This window comes from Hippopotamus amphibius, chromosome 1, assembly GCF_030028045.1.
Source record: "Hippopotamus amphibius kiboko isolate mHipAmp2 chromosome 1, mHipAmp2.hap2, whole genome shotgun sequence".
NCBI lineage: Eukaryota > Metazoa > Chordata > Mammalia > Artiodactyla > Hippopotamidae > Hippopotamus > Hippopotamus amphibius.
The window spans coordinates 87,691,838-87,713,472 of NC_080186.1; the positions used below are offsets into that span (position 1 = coordinate 87,691,838).

General features: G+C 37.0%; 1 protein-coding gene across 2 annotated transcripts in view; it reads left to right on the plus strand.

Annotated features, from left to right (window-relative positions):
* Positions 1 to 4,410: 4,410 nt before the first annotated feature.
* The window catches only part of AGL (amylo-alpha-1, 6-glucosidase, 4-alpha-glucanotransferase), an 80,897-nt gene continuing 63,672 nt past the window's right edge, over positions 4,411 to 21,635 (plus strand). The window contains exons 1-5 of one of the 2 annotated variants that reach the window (XM_057710521.1): positions 4,411 to 4,758; positions 5,293 to 5,442; positions 16,652 to 16,862; positions 17,410 to 17,576; positions 18,473 to 18,676. In XM_057710521.1, the coding sequence (XP_057566504.1) occupies positions 5,361 to 5,442; positions 16,652 to 16,862; positions 17,410 to 17,576; positions 18,473 to 18,676 (664 nt within the window). In that variant the 5' untranslated portion in view covers positions 4,411 to 4,758; positions 5,293 to 5,360. Of the gene's footprint in view, positions 4,759 to 4,991; positions 5,215 to 5,292; positions 5,443 to 16,651; positions 16,863 to 17,409; positions 17,577 to 18,472; positions 18,677 to 21,635 lie in introns of those variants that run through there. The other variant, XM_057718286.1, reaches the window with a different exon arrangement.

The window sequence follows — 21,635 nt, forward strand, 5'->3', positions numbered from 1 at the left end:
CTGGAGCCACTATTTTAACAGAAAGTTAAATTTACTTGCAAGGGAAAAATGATTTAGCATTAAATTGGAGACCAAACAAGTCCTAAAAGATTTAAGAAAAAAGAAAAGATCACCACTAAAAACGCCCTCTCAAAGTTCCTCCTATCAGGGTTTCTAAGCATTCCAGGCACTGCTGGATGTAACATATTAGCCAATGTGTTATATCCAGCAGGCTAATATGTTATATCAATGTTTAGGAATTTTTAAATGACTCTTCCTATGTTAGTTCTAGAGCCCAAAATTTGTTTTTTATTTCAATAGAAATACAAGTGTATTTACCTCTATACATGTACATCTCAATAAATTTTCCAACAAATATTTATTATATACCAACTAACCCTTATTTCATTCTCAGGCTTCACCCTTCCTCTGTTCTGTACAATTTAGGCTGAAAATTTGGGCTCTTACTTTGCTCTTTGAATTTGCCTTTATACTTCATGGAGTAAGAGACCTTTTGAGGATGTCTTTCGTCTCTGCCATGTGCTGGAAGCCTCCCCTTCATCTACTTTGTCTGATGAGCATCTTTGACCCAGCAAAGACAACTAGTTATCACCCCTTCTTTTTTAAGACTATCCTTATTAAAAGCCTAATTTTTGCAAAATACTAAATGATACTTTAAATGCCTTTATTATTTCATCTAATCTTCACGCTGACCCCACAAGTGAGGTGTTGTTCTCTCCATTTTACGAATGAATCAACTGTGATTCAGAGAGACTGAAACTAATCCAAGGTTTGTTGTACAATAGCCTTTTTGGAAAATCTCTGTTTTTCCACAATTCTCAGACTTCAATTCTATTTCCTTTCCTACTTTCCCTTCTTCTCCTCACTGGCTATATGTGGATATTTGAAAACCTGCAGAATACATTATTCACCTTAGAAGGGCTTTTGGAAACACAGTTCCAAATTTTATAAGATAAAACTATTAATAATATCAGTATATTATTGCTACAAAATAAAATTCACAGAAAATATGTAAAAACCACCCCAAATAACTCCTTTCCTTTCAGAAAACATACACATACATACACAAACCTGAAGAAAGCCCCTTCTGACCACAGCCCTTTTCCCACTCCCCAGGTGCATTAATATTGATGTTTTAGAAAACACTGGAGTCTCTGCCAAATAGCTGAGATCATCCATCAGTTGTTCCTCAAGGAGAGTCTTCTCCTAACAACTCCAGCATGAGGTTACTGTGTATATATAGATCACTGTCATGCACAGGACAGGCACATGACAAATGTTCACCAGAATGAAGGCTGCACATAGCACCACTGTCACCCTAGACTGCAAATTCACTGGCATTCCAAGAACTTCACCAATAGCACGAAGTGTGACTTTTCTTTTTAAAAAGGATACTATGCAGCTTGTAAATTTAATCTTAGAGATGCATCACATTAAATCATCGTGTTTTCATTACTTAACATTCTTCACTTTCTTTCACAATATGAAATCCAAATTAAGGTCATTTGGATTAATGAATCTTCTTTTTAAATTCAAGCACTTGTGTAAGAAGAATTCAACACTAAAGGAATTCACTTCATCAATCTGTTTTACTTCTTATACCTGGTTGAAATATTGGGCACTGAAGTGAGTGCTTTGTTGGAGGAAGGACAGCAGGAAAGGCTAATTTTGGAGCCCTGGAGAAGAGTGATCAACAGGTGGGCAGTGTGATGAGACAGTGATAGGAAAACCTGAAAGCAGAAGAGGGTATGGAAAGGGGAGACTGAAGACAAACATAAATGTGGACTGTGTTTCACAACATGGTCAGGACCCCACTCTGCTCTGATATTTGTACTTACACAGTACTTAGTATGTATTAGGCACAGCTCTTAGGTCCTTGTTTAATTAATAGTAGGTACTATTTTTATCCCTACTTTACAGTTGGAAAAACCAAAGCACAAAGAAGTTGAGTATCTTCCAAAGCTTCACGGCTACTCAGGGGCAGAGCTGAGATTCAAACCCAGGCACCATTTCATAATCATGAATTATTACCATTTTACACAGCATACATTCTAGAGCAGTGGCTCTCAAACTTGTTTTTAACTCTTGACCCCCAGGAGGAATACATGATCCAGCACATCAAAACATAAGTAATAGAAACAGAAGTTCTGTGAAATAATACTTTCACTAGATGCAATGCATTCAGATCTCTTATTTCAAATTGTTGGTTGCAACCATTAAATCGATTTTACAACCTTTAATGGGTTACAATTTGAAAAACACTACTTTGGAGACCAGGGTTACAAATGGTAATTCAGCATCTCCACTTGGAGGTTTGACAGTCAACTCAAGCAAGTGGACAGTCATCTTCACTTCCTCATCGACAGTCTACAGCCAAACTCCTGAATTTCACCCTCCAATCCTGCTCCTCCCCCTTTGCTCCCACTCTCACTAAATGACAGCTTCTTCTGCACTGTCCACGTACCACAAGAAGCTATCAAGCACTTGAAATGTCGTTACCGGAATTGAGACATGCTGGAAGTGTAAAATATACACTAGGTTTAGAAGACAGTACAAAAAAAGAATCTAAAATATCTCATTAATAACTTTTTATACTGATTGAAAGTTGAAATCATGTTTAAGAGACACTGAGTTGAATACAATATACAATATATTATTAAAATTAATTTCACCTCTTTCTTTTTATTTTTTCTGATGTGGCTACAAGAAGAATTTTAATTACCTACGTGGAATATTATATTTGTCAGACACTAATGTCCTAGTTGCTCAGGCTAAAAAACTTTGAATCATCCTTGACTCCTTTCTCTCCACCAGCAAGTGGCACAGGCGTGACCATTAAAACAGATTCATAATTCAACAACTTCGCACCACTTTCACTGCTGCACACACATCCCGCTATCTCTTGCTTGGATAACTGAAATAGCTTCTTAACAGGTCTCCTTGCTTCCTTGCTCACCACACCCTACAGTTTATTTAGCTATTCTGTTTAAAGTTGCCAAGTGATCCCTTTATAAGGTCAGTCGAATTATGTCACGCCTATGTTCAAAATCCGCCTATGGCTCTTTGTCCCAGAGCAAAAGCCCAAGTCCTTGCAATGGCCTACAAAGCCTTTTAGGCCACCCACCCCACCCCATCTATGTGTCCTAATTTCTTAATACTCTCCACTCAGCCAGAGTGACCACTTTGAATTCACCAAGTATGCACCTACCTTGCACTTCCTGTACCTCTGGGTATAACCCTCTACCCTGGATATCCTCTACCTTCTTTCCTTGTTTTGGATCAAATGTCAATTTATCAGCAAGTCCTTTACTGATGATTGTACTTAAAATTGCAAACCACCCTCTCCTGTTTCCTCCACACTTTCTCCTTCTTCGCTTTATGTCTTACGACCTTTAATTAATTATCCTACAAAATTTACTTAATTTGTTTATCGGTCTCCCACCAATCACATGTAGGAGTTCCATGAGATCAGTGACCTTGTTTCATTGCTGCATTCCCAGCACTCATGTGCCTGGCAAATCACAGGTGCTCAATAAATCATTCTCAGAAAACTACCGAAACAAGCAAACATTTCGGTATCTTTAGTTTTTAACCCATTATTCTTCTTGGACCTACAGTAATTCCACAATAAAGAAAGCAAGATCCTTCTCCACATGCCAAGCCTTTTGTCCATTTTCTCATGATCCCTTGGTGCCCTCCAACAGCCCTGGAAGATGGACTTTCCTCTTCCCCCAGGCATAAAATCTCCTTAGGCATCTGCACCACGTCCTGACTGTCTGCCCTAAAATATGTGCAGCTACAGCCAATACAGATTATTCATCTCAGACGATCTTCACGTCTACGCGGTGTACATTAGGGACAACCAGACGTTGTAAACAGAAGTGTATCTGCCCCCTTGATTCTTCGCAAACTGGCCTTACTTCACCTACCTAGTCCTATCACGTCTGCATTCAGGAAGATGCGCCCACTTTGTGACAGAACTAGAAACGTGGACACGTGAAGGAGGGAACGTCCGAGATTGTGGCCAGGCCCCTCATCTTAGACACGGGGAGATCAAGGTTCGGAGAATTAGGCCAGGTAAACTTAGGCCACGTAAAAAAGCCAAAACGAAGACACAGAACATAACTTGGCAGAAAAGGCACCGGAAGCCGGGTGGCCTGCCTCCCGCCATTCAGCGGGTGCACAAAACCCGTGGTGCAGCTCAACCTAGTCTGCAGGCAGCCTTCTCCCTCAGCACTTTAATGTTCAGCCATGATCCTGCATGCTGGGAAAGGAGAGGCACACTTTTGCCGTCGCACCTGCCGCGGGGCGAGAAAAAAAGCGGCTCTCAGCCAAGGCCTCAGTCGCCTCCCAGACGCTGGGCGCCCGCGACTGCACTCTCGCGAGACTAGCGTTCTGGGGGAGCGCGTGCGGAGCCTCCCGGAAGTGGGCGACGGGACCTGACAGCTCCCCCCCGCCCCCCCGCGACTGTGTTCTTGGGGCCCCGCTGGGGTCGAGGGTTTCCTCGGGGGCCGGCGCGAGGCGGAGTCAAGGAGAACCTCTCTGCCACTCAGGCAGCGGCCTCGGCCCTGCCCCGGTTACCGCCGCCCCTCCCTTTGCCCTTCACGGCGCCCGGCCTCCCTCGTCTGCGGCTTCTTTCTGCGCCTGGGCAGCCTGCCTTTTCCCTTTAGGTTTCCTTCCCGCCTCCTCCCCGGACTCTTAACACCAGAGTCGCGGGTCCTGCAGTGTCCCAGAAGCCGCACGTAGAACTTGCTCGGTGTAAGTGTTAGGAATGCCGCCGGCCTCCCGGGGAAACGCGTGCTTTCTATCTATAGCTCTGTCTGTACATTCTATGTCCACGGCAGCTATTCCAGGGGCAACAACTGCTTCCCTCTGTTCGCATCTCCCCATTGGTGGCCTCCGACCCGAATTTGGGAATGGGGAGATCTCCCACCTGTTATCTTTGAGCAGGCTAATCTCTTGTAAGCAGAGGTGCCATATGAAGTCTTCAAAGCCGTTTGGCTTGGGACTGGGAATTTTACCCCCCACCCAACTCCAGACTTTCCAAAACGTATTGCTTTTCTGTGAAAATACTTCATTTTTATTAAATTGTAATTTTTGCTTCGGTCTTCTGCTCGAAGGGAGGAAACAAGTATCAATTTGCTTTTTCTGGTCTTATTTATAAGATTCATTCTTTCTCTTTGCTCTGCTTGGGTTAAAACACATTTTGAACATGTAAGTGTGGCTGTCAGCCTTAGAGAACTTAAGATAATAGTTATTTTCTTTATCTTAATTCCTTTTTTTGTTTCATAGGGGTAACTCATTCGATTTCGGAGTTCTTTTAATTCTTCTGAAAGATTTAAAATCCTTTAGAAGCCAAAATGGGACACAGTAAACAGATAAGGATTTTACTTCTGAACGAAATGGAAAAGCTGGAAAAGACCCTCTTCAGACTTGAACAAGGTCAGTAGCAGGTCATTTGATTAGCTCTATGTCTTTTACATTTTTAATTCATTGTCATATTAAATTTTTTTAACTTTTAGATATAATTTCCAAAGACCTTTCTAAACCTGATTTGTGAAGATGTTGCTGTATTCTAAAAACTATCACTAATTAACGTGAATTTTAGTTGAAAATATTTTATGTATATCTATCATGTTAGAATGAGGATAAAATAGTTCACTTTACATGCTAACTTCCACTTAAGACAGAAGTTGCATTTATAATCAGAAGATTGACTATTATTTCTATTAGCATTTACTATTAAAACTTGGGAAATTGCTTCAAAAGTAATTTTACTTTGGGTGTATATGTAGTTTTGCTTTTTTATAGCTCTCACTCTTTTCCTTTACTAGGCATTTGAATTAGTAAAATAGATCACAGCAAAAAGTAAACAATCATGTGTGTTTATCCAAAACCTCTTAACTATGGCAAAGATAAAAGCTGAACATATTTTTTTTGCCAAGTAAAAAGTGAAATAACTAATTAGGTTGTGTTGAAATGGATTTGAGCTGTGATTTAAAAGATCAAATTATATTTCTATAAGACTAATCAAATAGATGCTTTATTTTCTTAGACTTTATATCTTTCAACATTGAAAAAAACATTTTATACTCCTTTATGTTGATATAACTTACGAAGTATTCAGTAGAAGTTTAATATATGAAAAATAAAATGCAGTCCCCTTTATTATTGTACTAAATGAATGTTGATAGTATTAAACATTTTCAAGAAATTTTTTTCCTTGAATTTCTCAAGAGCTAAATTTCTTTTTTTCAGTTTTGTCCATCAGATGTGTTTCATCCATGCCAAATCTTCATCTTCTTCCAACTTCAGCATTTAAGATCACTGAGCACATAATCCATTTTTGGCTTTCCTGACTCTGCAGTTTTCTGGTTTTGATTTTTTTTTCCTACCCTCTTGAGTACTCCTGTCAACTTGGTGGTGTCTTTTGCTGAGCTCTCTTCTTCCACATTTTAATTAATAGTGTGTGTCTTCAAGGAATCCTTTTTCTGTTCTCCTGCCCTCAAAGAAATATACATTCTCATGGCCTCAGCTGTTGCCTTCATACTGATGACTCCTTTTGGAAGAAAGGCCTTGAGCTTTGCTTGCTTCTTGGAAGCAAGCGAATGTAATGGCAAGAGTAGGGAACTAGAACTTCCCTGGCTGTGCTGAAACAAATTGTTTGACTTTGCACAAGTCACATTAATTCTAAACATTAATTTACTTGTGATCTGAAGGTATTAATTTCTGCTTTTCTACTTTCCTGAGTTTTGAGGCTCAAAATTAATAATAAATGATTTTAAAGACCTAAATAGATATAAGGCATTGCTGGATCACTATACCTGTCTATTCTTGCCCTGGATTCTTGGCTTCATCCCAGTATCATACCATGCAAGAGCCTTAGGATAGCTCCAGTTGGATTTGCATAAATCTAACACGTCCAAACTGTCTCTTCACAATTGTCAAATGTTCTTTACTTCTCCGCTTCCCTGTTTACTTTAGCGATGTCTCGGTTTTCATAGTTTCCAAGGCTAAAAACTTTGGACTCTTCCTTGATGATTTCTTCTCTTTAATTGCAGTCTCTCTTTAAGCCCTATAATTTCTTTCCAAATGTCTCTTGCCTGCCTGTTTCTTCCACATGCCTGAATATGGGTGCTGGAATAATCTTCCTATGCCATCTCTTCTCTTTTTATTATTTGGTGTTCATAAGGTCAAATTTAAACACCTCTGCTTGGCTTCCAGGACATTCCACAGTGAATCCACCTTCCCGAGCCAAGATTTTATCTCATTCCTCATTATTAGTGTCCTACATCTTTGCAGTTCCCGAGTGGTTTTTCTCATGCATGTTCTTACACCTCCACTCCTGTCAGATTCCTCTGTGTCTGTTAAATACTATTTTACGTGTTGCCTCCCTCTCAGCCTTCAGCTAAAATTCCATGGCCTCCAGCAAGCTTTTTTTTAAAAATTTGTTATCTCCTTTCCTTGATTTCTGATTACACAATGGGCACAGAATCTGGAAGTGCTTAACAATGTAGCAGTGTCTAAAAGCTTATAATGTCTGTGACGTTTAAGATCTGTGAAGATAGAAACAGTGTTACAATCCTAGTGCAATATACAACAGCTAATAAATCCTTGCTGGTTGATTACTAAAGTGCCAGTTAAAGCTAGCCAAGCTATTTGAAGAGGGAACTCTGAAGGGTTTGTAAAATAAGCGATATGGTTGACTCTGTAACTGTGGTTAAAGTCAGTAAATTCATTCAAATGGTATAAATGGAAAGATATTGAATTTTTACATACAGTAATGATGTCGTATTATTTTAGAAGATAATTGTACTGTGAAAGATAAAGAGAAGGAACATTGGAGACAAAATAATGGAGAAGGCTATTTTAAAAACATCTCTGGTTTAACTACATCAGGATTGAAAAAAAGGGAGGACAGAGTATGAGACACTTTAAAATTCATAGGACTTGGGGACCAATTAGGTGTAAAGAAAAGCTCTGGCAATTTTTGGTTCTTTCACCAAGCCCTTATTCATTTTTCTTTTCTTTTCACTTTTCCCTAAGAAATGATTCCTCTTCATTTTCAAGGCTAATATCTCTGTAGACTCTTCTAGTTTAACAAGTACAAGACCAAATAATTATCTTTTCTAGCCAAATCATAGCCTTTCCCTCTATTTCATATCTCATTTAGTGGCAGAATAGTGAATAAAATTATTATTCCCCAAACCTGGAATTCTTCCATTTTTTATATAGGTTGGTCAAATTTTAATTTTTACTTTTTTTAAAAAGAAAATATTTATAAAGGTTCCTTGATTAGGAGTCAAGTTTATATAAATTGAGTAGAGGGAACGAGTTAGAAAAATAAAGTTTACAGTAATAGTTTAATCAGTCATCTTGCTAGTTTAATCAGTCATCTTGCAAGAGGGAAATGGCTAATCTGAGTCAAGTATCCCTGGTGTATGAGGAATAAGATAGCCACACCACGTACTGCTGTGCTAAGCTAATTTTAGCAAATTGAGCAGTTAATTATGGAAGTGGACATTCTAGGTATTCTGATGTTTCATGTACTGTATATAAAAATTTTAGTTTCAGAAATATGGGTTAGAGCTCTACAGAGTGGCTATATATACCCTTTGGAGTATGCACTAACCTATCTATTGGGATATAGAAAGAATAGGATTTATTTTTCTTTCTTTTCTCTCTTTCTTTCTGTCTGTCTATATATCTACCTATCTATTTTTGATTTTTAAAAGTAATTAAGGGGAATTCCCCGACTGTCCGGTAGTTAAGACTCTCTGCACTGTCACTGCCAAGGGCCCAGGTTCCATCACTGGTCAGGGAACTAACATGCCACAAGCCATGCGACATGACTGCAAAAAAAAAAATTAAAAATTTTTTAAAAGGTAATTAAATTTTGCTAATATATGAATTGATATTGATGCTCTCAGTTTGTATATCAAATGAGTTATAAACAAAAAAGATATATTCTGAGGAAAGAGTGGAGGTTCTAGGTCTAGAAGAGGTTGACAGTCCCACTGTCACTGGTTTGCTTGCATTATGTTGCCATGCATTACACTTTTACCTAAGCCAGTTTAAGTAGATATACAAGTTATATTATCGTGAATAGTAGAACATTTACAATACTTTGTAACAAGAGGTAGTGTAACTGTAAATGTCTCTTTTATCTCTGGAGGCTGTCAGACTTAAAGATGAGTTAGAAAGTGTTTGAACTTTGCCATTTGAGTTTTGTCCGTTTCAGAAATGACACGTAGCTTTATATAGTGCACTTAGAAAATATTCTCTGAAAAATAAACACAGTCTAACTCTGGGGTAAACATGAGTTAGAAAGTAAACTGCTTTTAATGGAAATTGATGCTATAGAACAGAGTTCAGCACATTTTTTTGTTGTAAAGGTTCAGGTAGCAAATATTTTCAGCTTTGCAGGCCATATGCTTTCTGTTGCAGTTACTCAACTCTGTCATCGTACTATGAAAGCAGCCACAGACAGTACATAAATGAATGATGTGACCGTTCCAATAAAACTTTATTTACAAAAAGAGGGTATAGTTTGCCAACTCTTGTTATATGGGGAGCATTTTAAATATGTATTTTTTGTAATACTTCCATCATATGATGTAGCCATATAAATGAATATCTGTTCACTTTTAAAAGTTGATAACAGACTTTTATAATCTATTTGAAATCTACCAAATAAAGAATTTCAGTTGATTTTCAGATCATCTCTTTAATATATAAAATGGGACATCTTCTCTTTAGCTTATAAAAACAATTGATGTATGTCAAGGAAGATATATATATTTACTAGCACATTTCAAGAAAAATATTTACATAATTGATGAATGGATTTGAAAAGTTAAGGTCATGGATTAGTAAACATAGCTTCTAAGAACTTTATCCATTGGGATTTGGGTATCTTTGTGTTAAATTTTTTTCAAATCTGAAGCTATTAAATCACGTATCAAAACAAACAGGACTTGGAATGTTTAAATTACTTTATCACAAAATATTAAACCAAGACTTTTAAAATTAACGAAATTTATTTAATCACATTACTTTCATGACAGATATTACCAATATTAATTTTTAATGAGAGCTAAAAGATTTATTCCATTAATTAATAAATAAAATTATTTAAAATATTGTTTATTTACATCTTATCCTTATTTTTGTTTTTTATAAATTACATAATCTATTAAATTATCATACATGGGACTTCCTAGATGGCGCAGTGGTTAAGAATCCACCTGCCAACACAGGGGACACGGGTTTGAGCCCTGCGCTGGGAAGATTCCACACGCCACGGAGCAGCTAAGCCCATGCGCCACAACTATTGAGCCTGTGCTCTAGAGCCCGTGAGCCACAACTGTTGAGCCCGTGTGCTGCAACTATTGAAGCCCACATGCCTAGAGCCCATGCTCCACAACAACAGAAGCCACTACAATGAGGAGCCTGCACACCACAATGAAGAGTAGCCCCCACTCTCAGCAACTAGAGAAAGCCCTTGTGCAGCAATGAAGACCCAACACAGCCAATAAATAAATAAAATAAATTAATTAATTTAAAAAATTATCATACATGTATATTATATAAATAAATATTCTTATTTGGAGAATACTTGTCATCTTTTTTCCAAAGGTAGACAACTGATCCAAATACTGTTTTAGAGGTTTTGGATGAGGTTTTAACCTTTGTACTACAAGTTCTCTGAATCCTTGTGTAATTATAAAAACAATATTTGTATAAGCTGAACAGGGGACAGGTTGTTTAAATGTGCTCTGACAGCTAATCTCTGATATTTGTACTGTTCAAAATGACACCATTACTTCTGTAATAAATTTAATCATTCCTTCACACATAGATATTTATGGTTTTCACAATCACTAAGTATTAAAACTTCATATTTTAATTCTTTGGGCGATTACTTCTCCATCTATCTCTTCATAATTATAGCTAATATAAAAATGATGTTTCCCAATTATAAAATTATAAAAAGTCTTTTTTTCTATGCTTTTTGTTTCAAAACAAAGTTGTGTTTATACTACCTAAACAATTTTGATACCTGCTTATAGTATCATGGTGTGTGAATTCCACCTCCCTGCTTAATGCCACATTGCATTCATACTTTTTTCCAGAACGGATTTCAAAAGGTCTATATAGATGCATAAACTATAACAAAACAGTAAAAGTAATCATATTATTAAATATCCCTTGATAATATGATTTATAGTGGCTTTATAATATTCCTACTTCTGATGTACCCCCAAAAAATAAAAAAAAATAAAAAAAATAAAAAAAAAGACACACACAAAAATAATAATAATAATATTCCTACTTACAGAATACCATAATTTGTGCCATAATTTACTTAATCATTCCCAATCGTTAGATACTTAGTTTGTTGTGAGTTTATGTAATTATAATAAATGAAACTGTGATGAACATCTTTATGTATAATCTGTGTTTGCATCCCTCGTTAATTCCCCAGAAAATAAATGTCTTTATGAAATTTTTGAGCCAAAAATATAAACTTCATTAATATTCTTAGTATATTTATGCCAAATTGCTTTATAGAAAAATTTATGCATGTAGCTACTTGGAAAAGAAATTATTAATTTCACTGTATAGTGTGAGAAGTAAAAGTGAGTCCCTCGATTTTTGCAAAGTTACTTCATAACTCCATTTGAATAATTTGTTTCTTGCTTGCTAAAGCCATTTACTACAAATAAATTTGTATCCATATTTTGGTCCAATCTAGGAATACGGTTAGCAGTACTTATCACTAAATTGTAATTTTTTCCAGGGATTCCTAGAGCTTCCATTCCCTCCTATTTTCCACATTGCAGTATATAAAACAGAGCATTCATATTTCTCTAGATAAATATAGAAGTATTTAATTGGATTAAATTGGAAGAGTCCAGCATTCTCTTAATGTCATGTACTGATATCTTTTCTTCACAAAGTATCTTACCCAAGTTTAATATTATGGTATAGAGTTTACCACCTGTCAGACATCACTGTGAGGGCTTTACTTCTACCAAAGAGCAATTTTAGACATGACTAAAGTATACCTACATGTTCTTTATTTCAGGATTTGCCTTGAACCAAACTGACATTCTTTATATACAAATAAATAACAGTTCATACTCATATTTCTGATTCATATCACCATAGCAGGTGATATGAATCATCCTTATTCCCCTGTTAATACTATGTCTTTTTTCCTCTCTGGCTGCTTATAAGATATGCTCATTTTCACTGGTTTTGAGCAATTTGATTTTTTTTTTAAAGTAGAAGTTTAATCTTTATTTATTTATTTATTGGCTCTGTTGGGTCTTCGTTGCTGCACATGGGCGTTCTCTAGTTGTGGCGAGCAAGGGCTACTCTTCTTTGCAGTGTGTGGGCTCCTCATTGCGTGGCTTCTCATGTTGCAGAACATGGGTTCTAGGTGTGTGGGCTTCAGTAGTTGTGGCACGTGGTCTCAATAGTTGTGGCTCATGGGCTCTAAAGCACAGGCTCAATAGTTGTGGTGCACAGGCTTAGTTGCTCCACGGCATGTGGGATCTTCCTGGAGCAGGGATAGAACCCATGTTCCCTGCATCGGCAGGCAGATTCTTAACCACTGCACTACCTAGGAAGCCCCAAACAATTTGATTTCGATATTCTTTGGTGTAACATTCTTCATATTTCATGTGTGAAATTGGGGATTGGTTGAACTTCTTGGATCTGTAAGGTTGTTGTTTTTACCAAATTTGGGGAATTTTTTACCTATTATTTCTTCAAATAATTTATATCTCCCTTCTTTCTTCTCTCCTTTGAGGACTCTAATTACCTTTATGTTAAGCCATTTGAGTTGTCTGATGCTCTTTCCATTTTTTAGATTCTTTTTTCTCTCTTTTTTCTTTTTGCATAGTTTCTTTTCTTGTGTCCTGAAATTTACTGATCTATTTTTCTGCCATGTCTCAGCATCCATTAATTCCATTCTCTGTATTTTTCATCTCAGATATTGGAGTTTTACTCTCTAAAAGTTTGATTTGGATCTTTTTTCTTTTTCTTTTGTTTTAATATTTTACATGTCTTGATCTAATTTTTTGAACATACGGATACAGTTATGATAACTGAAGTCTTTCTTTGTCTACTATTTCAACATCTATGTCATTCCTGGGTCTGTTTTCATTGATTGATTATTCTCTTTATTATGGATGTGTTTTCCTCCTTCTTTGTATTTCTTGTAATCTTTGTTTGGATGCCAGATGTTACTACTTTTACCTTGCTGAGCTCTGGGTATTTTTGGATTCTTATAAATGTTCTCAGTCTTTGTTCTGGAATGAAGTTAAGTTACTTGGAAATATTATAGACTTTTTGAATATTACTTTTATGATTTGTTAAGCCATTGTAGTACTATGCCCTATCTAGGGCTCATTATTCCCCACTAATGAAGCAAGATTCTTCTGAACTTTCTACACAGTGCCTCATGAATTATGAGTTTTCCCAATCTAGCTGGTGAAACAAGCACTGTTCCTGGTCTCAGGTATTTTTCTCACAGACATGCACTGATCATTACTCTTGTATACTCAATACTCAAGGGAGACCTTTTGCAGATCTCTGGAGTTCTGTCTCTGTGCAGGTTTCTCCTCTTCATTCACTACTCTCACCTAAAAACTCTAGCCGCCTTGGTCTCCACAGATTCTTAGTTTCATCTCCTCAACAAAAGAAGTCAGTTGAGGACTACCTGGGTTCCTTCTCCCTGTGCCCCAACTTGGAAACTCTTTCAGCGTAGTAGGCAGGGGCAGTTGTAGGGCTCATCTTGTTTACTCTCCCTCTCTCAGGGATTACTGACTTTTGTTGCGTGATGTCAAGGTCTTGAAAAACCATCATTTCACATATTTTGTCTAGTTTTTGGTTACTGTTAGTTTCTTTTAAGTTTCACAGAGGAGGGTAAATCTAATCTCTGTTATTCCATCTTTGCCAGAAGCAAGTCTCAGGTCCTTTAGATCTCTGTTTCCTCTATGTGGAATGCCCTCTTCCAGGTATCTGTGTGATCAACTCCCTCACCTTCTCTTTCTGTTTATCACTTTTTTACTGGATGCAGGACATTGTGAATATTCTGTTTTTATCTCTGGATTTTGTTGTCTTTAAAGGAGTGATAAGTTTTATTTTAGAAGTCATTTACATTATCTGTGGATTTGCTTAATCCTTTTGAGGCTTGTTTTTAAGCTTTGATAGGATAGGTTTATAGTAGTTTTTACTCTAGGGCTACTTTAACCCTGTTACTTAAGACATGACTGTCTTGAATACAACAGGTGTTCAGCAAGGTCTCAACTCTGGCTGCTTAAAAGTTGTAATGTATCTCAGGCCTGAGTAAGCTCTGAGAATTGTTCAATTTATAGCTCCCACTAGTTGTTCTTTTCCCAGCCTTATGTAGTCAAATCCTACTCATGTAGGCAGACTCAAGATGACTTTAGGTGAATTCCTGGAGCTCTTTCTTTGTATAGCTCCCTTTTTACCATACTCTGCCCTGAAAACTGCAGTCTCTTCACCATCCCAAACTCTAATCTCTGTCTCCTCAACTCAGTGAGATTACTGTGCCTGCTCCCAGTGTCACAGTCCAGGAAGGTCCCCTACTCTGAAAGCTAGAAGGTTCATAGAAATCATCCTTCTCTCAGGCATCACAGTCCTTCTCTACCTGTTTTTGAGAACAGTTGTCTCGTGTAGTTCTTTTAATTTTTCATCAGAGAGCAAGTCCAGTACCAGTTACTCCATTATGGCCAGAAGCAGATATCTTCAGGATAATATTTTTAATACACAAGTTAGGTCATGTCACTCCTACTCAAAACTGTTCACTGGCTTATTTCAGTCAGTGAAGAAGCCAAAATACAATGACTTTCAAGACTCCGCATGATCTGGCTCCCCTGTTGCCTTTCTTTCCTTATACCCTACTGTTCCTCCCTCAGCTTATTCCAGTCTAGCCGTACTGAGCTTCTTGTTATCTCTGGAACCACCAGGCATGCTTCTGTTCTGGGTCCTTTGCGCTGTTTCCTTTGCTTGATCGGCACTTTCCCTTCATGGCCGTGGTTACCCATATGGCTCTCACCCCCCTCAAGCCCTGCAACTTCTCAGTAACCATCCTATTTAAAGTTGCTGCCATCTCCTCACCATCACTCCTTTCCTCCCTTTTTCTTACACTGCTCTGATTTTTGTCTCTTAGCATTTATCCCTTTCTGGCATACTGCTTTTTCTCATTTATTTGTCATGTCCATTGTTTAATGACTGCCTTCCCCCTTTAGAACTCAGGCTTCACAAGGGCAGAGATCATTGTTCTTTTTTGTTCCCTATTACATCATATGTGGTCAGTATGTCACTTTTTATTACTTTGTTGGATGCTTAATAAATTATCAAAAGTATAAATATTACTATACTTTTCTTCTCAACAATTCCTTAAGCTTAAAGATTATAACCAGCAGAACTAAATTTTCCTGCCTTCATCAGTTATTATTACCCATCATTAATTAAATGTTACACCCATGTTTAAAATTTACGTGCCTGATGTTTCTAATAGACTTACTGTAGCCAGAATATTCACATGCTAATCATTATAATGGAAGTCTGCCTTAAGCCAGTAAACATTTTTATTTCACAGTGAAGGTATAACTTTAATGTGGTCTGTGGCAAAATACTTGTAATGCAGTACAGAAGTTTCAGGTATATTTTAATAGAAATAACCTAACTAAGGCAAAAATGAGAATGTTTTGGCTTTCAGAATACCAGGAAAGGCTTAAATAACTCACGCGTGAAGAGCAGAGATAGAGGCAGTAGTATGCTGCAGTTGTTCCTGTTGGCGCATAAGAGCTGGTCATACATATCTCTTCCCAATTCCATGCTCAGTGATGTCATATTGGTAGCTTGAGATTGACCATGATGAGATTGTTTCCCCCAGAAGTCAGCAAACAGTGCAAATTAGTGTTCCTCACCATGCCCATCCCACTCAGCTTCACACAGCCACTTGTTAACCCTCTATTACCGCATATCTGGAGTTGAGCAGACATCAGGAACAGCTGGTATCAGAGGTTTAAATGCCTTTAGAACTTCTGTTAGAAATCTGAATTCTGCCTCTCTAGAGGCTGACTTCTCTCAGGGAAGTCATTGGCTTGCTCTCAATGGTGAGATAGTTGTCCCCTGATACCTCCCAAGTTTTATATACTATCACATACTCTGATACCACAGAGAAACTCACTTTCTCTTTTGCAGTTTGGAAAATACCAGCGAAGGCCTCTGGTTAGGTGCCTACCTCTGGGAAGTCAGTTCAGGAAGTTGTGGTGGGGGTGGGAAGGAGGTGAAGGGATCATGGGAAATGGGGTCATGTAAGAACTTGCATATTCCAAAGTAGCCATGCAACTAGGGATCAGTTTCCAGGAGAAGAAGAGAGGGACAATACAAAGCAGGCACTTCTATGATGTATACTATATGTTAAAATACAAATTAAGCTAAATTGGAATGCAGAGTGGTTCCAAAAACAGCATTAAGTATTTGGAATTATTTTAAACAGAGTTGAGAAATATTGCTCATATAATTAATACTTTAAATAAAGCATATTTTTAATGTGGTAATTTAAGTCCTACAATGAGTTTATTAAAATGTGTTTTTTGTTTAGGGTTTGAACTACAGTTCCGATTAGGCCCAACTTTACAGGGAAAAGCAGTTACTGTGTATACAAATTACCCATTTCCTGGAGAAGCATTTAATCGAGAAAAATTCCGTTCCCTAGAATGGGAAAATCCAACAGAAAGAGAAGATGATTCTGATAAATACTGCAAACTTAATCTTCAGCAAGCTGGATCATTTCAGTATCACTTCCTTCAAGGGTAAGTCAGGTGTTCTGCATGTGAAAAAAAAAGTTAATTTATTCTATAATTTGAAGTTATCTAACTTGTAAAAAGTTACCATATGAACCATGGCAGTGCAATTTTAATACAATTTGATTCTTCAGTTTTTAGGAATTAATTGTAAGCCTCATTGCATATTCAAAGTATTATTATTATTATTTTAACTAACAACATAAATATGCTAATCTTTTCATTCATCCTGATTATAGGATGCCATTTACTTAAGTGCCCTTGCTATTACTGATAGATTTTAGTATACTTATTTTTCTTGAAAGCAATATATATATAATATATATAATATAATATAGTTATATATATATAATATATGTATAATGTCATTATGTAGACATTGGTAAAGGATAAAATGTGGCTTTTCCATTGAGTTTTATTGTAACTTTTAAAATGATTTTATGTGTTTTGAAATATGTTTTTAAATGGGACAACTTACTTTCTAGAGTCAGACTATTAGATGAGAATTTTTTTTCCTGTCACTAATTGAGACGTGTTTGTTTTGTTTTTTCCTTAGAAATGAGAAAAGTGGTGGGGGTTACATAGTTGTGGACCCTATTTTACGTGTTGGTGCTGATAATCATGTGTTACCCTTGGACTGTGTTACTCTCCAGACATTTTTAGCCAAGTGTATGGGACCCTTTGATGAATGGGAAAGCAGACTTAGGGTCGCAAAAGAATCAGGTAATGTCAGCTTTCTTTCTTTTCTTCTTCTTTAAAATAAGTGTAATTATCCTCTGTGATATAGATTTCAAAGGCTTTGATTCTTCTTTTAATTTCATTTCTTAGTATATTTAGTAATATAAATAGATAGAACCGTATGAAATTGTTGATACTTGACCATTTTTAACCTACAAAAATGGCAAATTAAATGGTTCAGCCTAATAAATTAAGGAAGTCTATGATAAAAGGAGATTATTATTGTTTCTAAGACTTTACTTTGACATATAAAAATTGGTAGTAAGCTACTAGAATGTGTTGGAAAATGTATTACCATTATATATAATTTTAATTCAACAAACATTGATTAATTGTCTTCCATATGAAAGTCATAGGCTGCCATGCATAAGAAGAGTAAAGTGGAATGTAAGTTGTATTTTACTCTTAAGTAAAGGATAATGTTAATTTTCTACTTTCAACTTGAATATAGAATGAAGAAAGAAATGAGAAGTTCACTGACATAACTAAAACAGAATACAAGTACTATAGAATGTTAAAACTAGGAGAGACATACTGATATACTTGCCTAGGATATTTTTTCTATATGTAAATATATCCATTCAAGAAATATAAATTGAACTCCTAATCGTAACTAGGCACTGTGTGTGATTTAGTTTCAGATACATCAGCTCATTATTCCTGTCTTGTATTTGAGGACACTGATATCCTGGAAGATTTAAGTAGACTTGCTTGAAGTCACTTGTGGTACAGCTAGGATCTGAACCCAAGTCTAACCCCTTTTCTAGGAGCATGGTTGCCTTGCCATTTAAAATTACTTATGCAAGTTTAACCTTGCATTTTGCTTAGTTTTAGGTATGTTTTTTCTTATAATGGTCTTTGTTTATTTTCTTGTATTACAGGCTACAACATGATTCATTTCACCCCACTGCAGACTCTTGGACTATCTAGGTCATGCTACTCCCTTGCTGATCAGTTAGAATTAAACCCTGACTTTTCCAGACCTAATAAAAAGTACACCTGGACTGATGTTGGGCAGCTAGTGGAAAAATTGAAAAAGGAATGGAATATTCTTTGTATTACTGATGTTGTCTACAATCATACTGGTATGAGCTTCATTAATTACTTCTATTAATTTTGATGAGATTATTATGTTCTAATTATTTCATTCCTTGCTGTTTTATATAACATAAATTTTGAAAACACAAGTGATGATGAGTTGTCTTTCCATTTAAAAATAACTATATATAGTACCACTTTTTTCTTCCAAAGAAAAGTGTTAACTGAAGATATAATCAGTATGTAAGTATTTTACATGTGATAATTATAAAAACAGGAGTGTGTGATCATAGAAAAGACCACATATTTCAACTTACAGGGTTAATACTTTCCAGACCAACTAATGAATCCTATTTAGCAACAGTTCTGGTTGCACATATTTGAAAAAACTGAATGACTTATTTAAAGAGAAAATTATTGGTAAACTCTTACAATTTAAATCTGAAAATTATATATTTTACATGTTAAAAGATATTATTAAAATTAATCTATTTTGGATCCCAAAATTTCTTACCAATATACAGTTCTATAAAATATATCAGAGGTTTCCAAATGCTGATCCTCAGGGGCATGACTGCTTCCATCAGCTGTCAGAGCAGCTGGACCTGAAGAAGCCTCTGGCCATGATCAGTTTTCAGTTTAACCGAGTATACCTTGCAAATATTTTCCTCTACTTGTGCCATGGTGTAGAAAAGTCAGGAAACCACTGATTTACATTTGTAAACAACAGGAATTCTGGGTGGTACAAAACATTTAACCACAACAAAAAAATCTCTGGTGTGTCATAAAATTGTATTCTAACTAACCATAGGAACTATGAAGATATTTAAAAGCTCAAATATTTAATTTACCAGAAGAGATAATAATCTATAATAATAATAATAAAAACAATCAAAGTGAGGCAAACAAATGGGTACTTTCTAAAATTTGTTGTTTCTGCATGCACCTGCAAAGTAAGCATCAGAGTCCACAGTGAAAACTTCATAATATCCAAGAATTCAGTATTCTTCACTTGAAAATTTGACATTGTTGATAACTACTTTGACATCTATAATACCACTCATATCAAATTTATCAAATCGCATAATGACATCGTACGAATTACAATATGGCTTAGGCAGCTATAACAAAGAGACAGAAAAATATAGTGACTTAAGACTTAAATTGTCTTTATTTCTTATAAAAGATTAAGAAATGCATTCCAAGACTGGTGTGGTAACCACCGGTGATAGGGAACGAAGTTCTTTCTCTCATGCTGCTCTGCTGTCTCCAGCACTTTGCGTCCATCTCTTAATCAGATATGGCCACTCCAGTTCCTTATATCACCTTCTACCCAGTGGACATGAGAAAAGGGAAGTAATGTCTTTTAAGGGCATGGTCCCGTGCCCTTCTGTCACATTGTATCAGATAGGATTTTGTCTCTTGTTCACACCTAGCTGTAAAGGAGCTGACAGTGTAGTCTTGTGTTTGTCAACCATGTCTATTGCTGAACCTTGAGAGTTCTGTTACTAAAGAAACAAAGGGAGTGTAAACTTTGGAGTATAGTCACAGACTCCGTTAGAGACTATATTTTGTAAAACATTTGAGAGAGTCTATGTTATATAAAAGAAGTGAAATTTGCTTCCTCCTTACTTGGAAAGTGTTGCGTATCATAATGTCCTTTCTGTGAAACAGATTTTTATTAAAAAGCTACTATCCAGGGAAAGTCAACTTCCAGAATAGCATTGTGAGAGCTTCACAGACCTCCTACCCTGCAAAACAACTATAACTGGTAAAAATTATTTTTAAAAAACTAAAGTCTCTGAAAATTGTCCTAAGGGCACTCAGCATATGGAGAGGCATTTATTCAAGAAAATCTGCTAAATCTCAGAAAGAGTAGTGGGAGTCTGTGACATTCGAACCACAACCTGCTCCTCCCTCCCTGCCCTGCCTCAGCTCAGTGTTGATAGGTCTGTTCCTAGCAGGTGCTCCCAAGGACACCAGGCTCCCTTTCTCCCTGGCTCCCTTTCTCCCTGGCTCCCATTCTAGGGCTGTGGTTGAATTCGGCAGGCTTCCAGTGTTTCTCATTCCCCTCTTTCAGCACTATGTTACAAAACTATTCCAGGCGAGAGCAGATGAGAGGTGTGGGGCTCCTTTCCTTCACCCAGCCCCCACTCATAGAGAGAAAGGTCTACCCGGTGCATGGCAGGTCAGGAATACTGGAGCCTTGCCCCAGCTTGCTTGTGGGTTGGAGTTCCACATGTGGAGAGGTAAGCCAAGAAAACCAGAGTCTGCTTTCCCTGCCACCAGTGGTGGAGCAGTGACACTGGTGTTCTGCCCAGAGGAAGAGATGTTCAGTAAGAACAAAGTAAGAATGGACTTTATTTGGTACATAGCATGGGGAAGTTCAAGCCTATGAGCGCTATTGAAAACAATGGAGACTTTGGTGGTAAACAGTCAAGAGGTGGCTGGTATCTTCATGAGAGCAACATGCTAAACCACAGGCTACCTAGTAGTCTAATAGAGAGAACCAGGGAAAAGACAGCTAATAAGAGCCTTCCTGGCATTAGCACAAGCCTCAAAGTCAGGCCTCAAAGACTACTTTTGCCAGGGAACTCAAATTTAATTGGATCATATTGTGTTGCAATTTATGCTCCAGAATATTATCAAAAATAATAGCACAGTCAGCCTGAGTAACAGCTCAGGAGAGTAATAACTGAGTGTGATACTAGCAGAAGCAGATAGCTTAACAGAGTTCAGGGAAAAAGACACTTAAGGGAGCCCTGCTAAAAACCACCATCATCCCAGGCTGACTGCCCATGGCCAAGGCTGCGCCTTCTGAGTAGCAACATCAAGGCTACACACTGTGGGGGAAATAGACTTCCCTAAAATACTCCTGACAAGCCACAAACAAGCAACCAAAAAGACCTGGAGGGGATGGAATCAGCATCCAGGTTTACTACAGTTATTATATTATCTAAATCACCAACACTCAACAAAAAATTGAGACGTAAAGAAACAGCAAAG